The sequence below is a fragment of the Pteropus vampyrus genome, unplaced genomic scaffold (genome assembly GCF_000151845.1).
Source record: "Pteropus vampyrus isolate Shadow unplaced genomic scaffold, Pvam_2.0 Scaffold144, whole genome shotgun sequence".
Classification (NCBI taxonomy): Eukaryota; Metazoa; Chordata; class Mammalia; order Chiroptera; family Pteropodidae; genus Pteropus; species Pteropus vampyrus.
The window spans coordinates 295,463-302,944 of NW_011888925.1; the positions used below are offsets into that span (position 1 = coordinate 295,463).

At 43.3% G+C, this 7,482-nt stretch overlaps 1 protein-coding gene across 3 annotated transcripts in view; it reads left to right on the forward strand.

Annotated features, from left to right (window-relative positions):
- Window positions 1–6,013: 6,013 nt before the first annotated feature.
- The window catches only part of TMEM216 (transmembrane protein 216), a 5,293-nt gene continuing 3,824 nt past the window's right edge, over window positions 6,014–7,482 (forward strand). Inside the window, exons 1-3 of one of the 3 annotated variants that reach the window (XM_011368601.2) lie at window positions 6,014–6,107; window positions 6,655–6,756; window positions 7,303–7,395. In XM_011368601.2, coding sequence (XP_011366903.1) covers window positions 7,350–7,395 — 46 coding nt within the window. In that variant the 5' untranslated portion in view covers window positions 6,014–6,107; window positions 6,655–6,756; window positions 7,303–7,349. The remainder of the gene's footprint in view (window positions 6,108–6,654; window positions 6,757–7,302; window positions 7,396–7,482) is intronic. The other 2 variants (XM_011368600.2, XM_023535831.1) reach the window with 2 other exon arrangements.

Below are 7,482 nucleotides of genomic sequence, written 5' to 3' on the forward strand. Positions count from 1 at the left end.
CTGTTAATTGTCAGTCTACCTCACCAGAAAGTTGTTCTATGAAACTTGTTATTCAGAGACACTTTAGCCAAACTTTTTCCCTGAAGGGCCAGATAGTAAATATTTCAGATTTTGAGGGCCATATGGCTTCTGTTGCAACTACTCAACTCAACATTATAGCGTGAAAGCTGCCATAGGTGATAGGTGAACAAATGAACATGTCCGTGTTCCGATAAAACTATTTTAGGACACATTTAAATTTCATTTTTATGTCATAAAATAATTGTCCTTTGATCTTTTTCAACAATGTAGAAATGGAAATTTATTCTTAGTAACCGATACAAAGCTAAACTAATTCCAGTTAAGGTACAGAAACAGTCTAGATTTGCCCCAGGCCATGGAATGTTGACCCCCCACCACCACCACCATTTAGAAGCCTAGAATAAAGTTCCGGGGAAAGAGACTATCAGCTGTGCTGTCAGATTTTAACGGACGTTTAAAAAGAAAAGGTACAATGTTCAAATAAAATGTCGAAGGCCCCTATCACTAGAAAAGGTGATCTAAAAAGTCCTATCAAAGCCATCATCTATACCTACTATGCCTTCATCTGTAAAAAGACGGCAATGGCCCAATTTTGAATCTTTTCATAAAAGCTCTTACAGGAGTTATTATAATCCCCTTTGCTCATTACAATCGCGGAAAGATGAGCGATTTTCTGTGTACCCCAGTGAATCAGGGCTACAATGTTCTCTGCTGTATTTGCAGCTAGTGAGCACAACCAAATGCCTGTTTTCCTCACAATATTTATTGCACTTTGTAGCCCTGTGAGTTTGAGATGTGTATGTGTATGTATATATATGTTTATTTTCCTTAATAGTTAATACATTCATGTTGTACAAAATTCAAGTTATAAAAAGTTTATGCAGTTAATCTCTCACTGTTGTACGTCAGCCAGAGTTCCTTCTCCCTCCCCTCAACAGTCTGCATTTACTTACATAGTTCTTATAGGTAACAATATAATACTTCAGAAACATTTTTACCAAAAAAATTGCTATAATCCTACCCCACTCATTTATTTCAAATCCTTGAATAGTCAGGTAAGGTTCCATATCCACAGATTCGACCAACTGAAGATCAAAAATACTAGGGGGCGAGGGGGGAAATATAGGTCACATTGTTACTGACATGTACTATGTAGTTAGGCCTAAAATGGTTGTCTGTATCGAAGGTGTACAGGCTTTTGTCATTATTCCCTAAACAATACAGTATAACAACTATTTACATAACATTTACATTGTATTAGGTATTATAAATAATCTAGAGATGATTTAAAGTGTATGGGAAGACGAGCATAAATTACATGAATTATGCCATTTTACATAATCCCCAGCAGATACCTAGGGACAACTGTATGTATATATATTTAATACACAGTTGTGATTATAGGGACTATGCCATAAAATAGTTGGCTTTTTTTTTTTTCACTTAGCAGTAGGAATGTTTTTAAGATATGATATAAATTGATTCCTTGGGGACATCTGCTTCCAAAGTTCAGAGGAAGGAAATAAACACTTTAAAAGTGCTTAGAGATCTTTAGTAGGATGGAGTTGCTTCTGGCTGATCAAATGCTCCTGTCAGGAACTAGAAGAACCAGATGAAATGTTAAGTACCACCTTTTTACTTCAGTGAATTGCTCAAGTGAAGCAGACTGGAGGGCCTAAAATTCTAAAGAAGGGAGAATCTTAGCAAAGTGAACTGACAATTTGTAGCAGTTTTCCCCTGGAGGCATTTGCTGAATGGGCTTGAGCAAGAGGCTAAGAATCCAAGAATTGCCCAGAGTTGCAGGCCAGGATCAGAGAAAACAGCTGAGCTCATGGGTGTCATTCCACTGGAGGAACAAAGTTGAGAACCAGAAGAGCCCTAAACACACTCATTTTCTCAAAGCTGTGGAAAGCAGAATGGAACTATTGGCAGGCTTAGGGTGCTGATGATTAGAATTCAGGACCTGCCAGGTGCGGGAACCGGTGATCACAAAGGACTTCAGTTGAAAGCTCAGGAGGGCTCCTTATAAGGAACAAGATGAAACAGGTTGACTGAGGCTTATCAAAATCACAGTGCAGCCTCAAACCCTGTCAGTGATCAGTCCCCATTCTGTCTGCCTGGCAGAGGAAGGAGTGGAAGAAAAACATCTAGAAACACTATAATTTTTTTATACACAATTTCTGGATCTAGTAAAAATCACTAGCAAGTCAAGAGAGAAGACCATATTATTTAAAGCCAGAATAAAAGTAGAAAATAGAAACGAGTGATCAAAATATTGAAGAAAACAGACAAGTTTAAAACTATGATTGACATGCTCGAGAAATGGAGGAAAATATGCAGGAATTGGATAAAATATTTAAAATGAACGTAGGGATTTCTAATAATGGCTGAGTAAGATCCTCCACAAATAACAACTGTAAAATCTGGACATAATACAAAAAACAGCTACTTGACGACAACTGGAGAATGAAGGGAAGCAAAATTTTGATGGGAAGTCCACACTCACAAGAGGAGAATTCTGCAGAGAAAGTTCCCTATTTTTGCAGCTCGAAACTTGGTAGCAGGCAAAATGGTATGTAGGACATGCTAGGGGAAAACCATAGTACCAGAATACTGAGCCAGGACAACTCATGCCACTGGAGAGAAAGATGGGAATCTCAGAAGAAAAAGCCAGAGAGAGTGGAATCCCCAAATTCTGACTGCCTACGCGTCTGCCCAAGCTCTGACTACACATGCAATTCAGACTCAAGGTAGCTGAACTAAAGACAAGATCTAAACAGACTGGAGCTGCCACCCAGTAAGTGTGGTTTGTGGTGTGTAGCCAACCAAGCTAACCGCCTGATAAAAAGAACCGTCAGTCTTTGGAGACAGTAGAAACCAGAGTCTTCACAATTTAACATTGAAAACTGACGCCAATACTGAGATGATCCAGATATCGGAATTAACAGGCGGGATATTAAAGCAGCAATAAAAATATGTTCTCAGTGAATAAAAAGATAGGCAACCTCAAAATAGAAACATGATTTCTGAAAAACAGAAATCTCAGAAATAAAAATTACAATATCTGAAAAATTTTAAATGGACGGATTTAACAGCAAAGGAGAACAGAATGAGTCAATGAACTAGAAGATAGACCATCAGAAATTACCTGAATAAGCTGAAAACCAGAGGGAAAAAAATATTTTTAAAAAGTCTCATGACTAGTTAAATATCGGCCCAACATACATGTAATTGGAGTCCTAGAAGACAAAGAGAAGGAAAAGAGCAGAAAAAAATATTTAAAGAAATAATAGCCAAAAATTTCCCAAATTTGATGAAGGATAGAAATTGACAGATTTAAGATGCTCCACAAACCCGCCTTGAAAAACAAAGAAAAGCCACACCTAAGCACATCATAGTCAAGTTACTGAAAGCTAAAGATGAAGAGCAAATCCTGAAAGCAGCAAGAGAAAAACACCACCACATACAGAGGGACAATTAACAGCTGACCTCTCACTAGAAATCAGAGGCCAGAAGAGAGTGTAACCACATTTCCAAAATGCTGAAAGAAAAAAGTCAACTCACAATTCTATATTGACCAAAAATATACTTCAAGAATAGCTGAAACAGACATTTAAAAAATAAAGAAGAGAATTCATCGCCAAGAGTCTTGCACTATAAAAGATGCTAAAGGAGTTCTCTAAAAAAAAAAAAAAGAAAGAAAGAAAAAAGAAAAAAAGAAAATTCTCTGGCTTGAAGGGAGATGACAACAGATGGAAACATCCTCAGCAAGGAACGGAGCACATCAGAAATAGTATCTAGGTAAATATGCTTTTTTTCCCTATTCCTTTATAATGCATATGAATGTGGAATGCATTTTTTCAAATACACAGAATATTGACCAATATATACCATATGCTGAGTCATAAAACAATTCTCAATAAATTTAATAATAAATTTAAATCAATGTAAAAGGATAGAGTATGCTCTTTGACTATGGAATTGAGAAACTAACAATAAGATAGCTAGATGTTTCAGTCTAGGTCTCAACCAAGAGACAGAAACCATACAGTAATTTAAACATGGCAAGCTTAATATAAAGAGTCATTAAATTATTATGTGAGAGGAAGTACAAAATATTGAAGAGAACTCTAAAAGGGTGCTGAAGGAGAGTATCTGAGGAAGGCAAACCTGACAGGGTCCCCCAAGTTCACTGGTTTACCCAGGCCAGAGAGGTGCCAGACAAGGAACAGCCCTCCAGGATGCAAGCAAACTATGGCTGGTGGGCAGGTACACTGGGAGCGTACAGACACTACCTGCAGGCACTGGGCCCAGAGCGCACACTGTCCACATTGAGAAGATCCCAGTAAACCACCCAGCAGGGCACAGGTGAGCCAAGACTTGTTGGAGTGCTCTGCGTGCACAAGGCCTGGAATACATGATGTCCACACATGGCCTGAAGGCCACGGGAACCAAGCCTCTGGGAAGAAGAGCCAATGTTGATGAGCAGATGCATGGAGGGAGCTGGGGCACTGCTGTGGTGGGTACGTGGTGTCCATGCCTGGAGAGCTTTGGCAAATACTGTCCAGGGCATAAGTGAACAAGGCTGAGGGGGCAGGTGCACAGAGGGAGGGAGTTGTCAATGGTGCAAGGGCTGGAGTATGCAGTATCCTTGACAGGAGGGCCACAGCTAAGTGGTCACCGGGCCTGGACCAGTTCTGCGAGGTTGCTAGGGAAGTGCTGGCTCTTGGCGTGTGGCTGGAGTAGAGCACGCCTGATTTCCTCGATGTCCCCAAGCATTTGCACTGCTGAGACATCATGGTGCAGGAACAAGGAAAAGCAAACCAGAGCTCACTGGGGCGGGGAAGACGAATCCTTTCCTTCAATGTCCCTCCAGCGCCCTCTACTGACAAAGCTTGCCATTGTGCTCACTGTAAGGTTGAAGAAATTGCAGAGTCCAGTCCATTATCGCTGAACCGGTACTGAAGGGTGAATGTGGAGCAAAGAGGCAAAAAATAGATAACAGAGTCTATCTTTTTGGCTACTCAGCTTCCATATGCACCGTTCCACACATACTTGATCTTCCCTAGTAGTTATATTCCTACTAACAAGATATATCTATACTTCTAAAAGTGACGTTTTCGCCCTTCTCCAAAATGAGAGACACATAAATTACTCAGGGAATTGCTTCCGCTCTTTGATGCCTAGAAATACAATTACCGCCCCACCTCCAACCCAACTAGCGCTGTCCTTAAAAGTTAGTCGCTACTCAAATTACCTGGTTTGAGCGTGCCGTCCGTTCCTGTCCTACTCTAACAATGGGCTAACAGCCAAGACGGCCCGATTCCACGCAAAACCCTTTTTTCCTACTCTGCTGCAGGCAGTCACACACGTTTACTGCTCCAAATCGTATTTAGGCTTCAAAACCCAGTTTACAGACCATCTCTTGGAAACGTCCCTCAATTCCCGCCGGGAGTACTTTGTCCTCTCAACTCCTCCAGCATGCTGTGGGTCACACGTTGATCACGTTTCATCTTCACGTTTTCTGATTTGGGGCCTTCTAAATACCTAATAAATCGGACGCACAAAACCCCCTAACCCCTCTAAAAGGCTACCTGGTAGACATATGACCCCTAAACCTCACCCCGCATTTGCAGAGCTCCGTCGCGCACACCGTTTCTCATTTTCAGACCGTTGTCTGAAAAGAAATCGTGGGGCTAGGGCCTATTTGCCAATCCTGTGGTCACACTGCCACAACTGGCCACTTCAGCCGACGCACTGTAACCTGGGGGCGGGGGGGAGACCACGAGAAACTCCACTGCCTCGGGGTCCCGCGGGCGACGGCTGCGTGGGCGGCGGAGCCTCAGAAAACCAAAGTCGCAGAGAAGGCCTTTTGCCGCCCGCGGCCCTTCTTGCGCACGCGTGGACCGCACCGAGGCGGCTCCGGCCCACTAACCATAGAGTGCCGCGGGCGGGCTGAGCGGCCGGAAGCCGGGGCCACTCCGTCCCCCGCTTCCGGCAGCGCCTCGCTGCTCGGGGAGCGGCTGCAGCCGCGTACGCAGTTTCCATGGGGACTGAAGATGGCGCCGCGAGGTGAGGTTCTGGAGGTGTGTGAGTCGCTGGTCCTGATCCCTTCAGTCCCCTTTCTCCCTTCTACCCGGCGGCTCAACCTAAACCCTCCATTTTCGGGTGTTAGGGACAGCGCTCCTCACTTATCCAAAGCAGGGTTTCGTAGCCCCACTCACCCCGAGCGCCTTACTGTCTCGAGGTGAGGATCTCAAATACCCCCAGATCCTTGGCTCGGTCTATTCTAGGCCGGCTCAAAGACGAATTTGCTGTGTGACCTCGAAGAAGCCAGTGCTGATCTCTGCGCCCCAATTTTCCCTCCCATGTAATTATGGGGTTAGATCATAGAGGAGCCTTGACTTTCACCTCCGAAGCCAAAAGAATCGAGTTTGACAGTGATTCCAGGGGAACAAAGAGATTGAAGGAAGCTCTCTCCACATCCTATACTCTCACACACCCCTCATTATCAGCAACCAAGTGGCCCTTGCCATTGGCTGTGACCTCTCGTTTTCTCCAAGTTAGACACAACTACTCAACAGATTGAGCTGCCCTCCGACCCATCCTTGTTCTCTGTGCTCATCTTTTCAGGTAAACGGTTGTCCTCCACCCCCCTAGAAATCCTGTTCTTTCTGAACGGGTGGTATTATGCTACCTATTTCCTGCTGGAACTCTTCATATTTCTATATAAAGGTAAGGCTTGGGCCTTGACTACCCTTGGCCCCAAATCCCTTCCCAACTTCAGCCCAGAGGCAGCTCCCACTGAAAACTTTCTTATTTTTCATTCTTTTCTGTGCCCCTCTTCACTGCAAGGTAGCTGTCTCTTCATTGGATGGCTTCTTTGAGAATGATTCAGCAAGAATTTCTTGAGTTTGGGAAATGTGGGCTTCTCTATTCTGACTCTCCCCTGTCACCTCTTTTTGTGAATTCTAAGCCCATTGGTGACCCTCAGAACTGTTCAGCAGCCTGTGTACCCACGTACATCTGATCATTTTGGAGAGTGGAATCTCCAAGACGTTTGGAGTTAGTAAAACCCCATAATAATGAGCCCGCCTCTAACAGACATAGTGGCACTGTGAGTTAACATATCCCGCAGCAGGTTAACTGATCCTACTTGCATCCTACTCACCAGCTCATGGAAAGCTGATAAGACTCTTGTCCTCTTTATTCCCCAGTGTGTGGGAGTTCTTATGGGTGCTGTTATATGTTGTTTGCAAACTCTGGCTTTTGTATCGGCAGGTCTCCTGCTACCGTATCCAACAGCTAATCTTGTACTGGATGTGGTGATGCTCCTCCTTTATCTTGGAATTGAAGTAATTCGACTCTTTTTTGGTGAGTGTTGTCCAGAAAATATTTCCATTCCTTATGAGACAAGCTGGTAACTGTAACTTGATTAACAAGAAGTACATGACCTAGGCT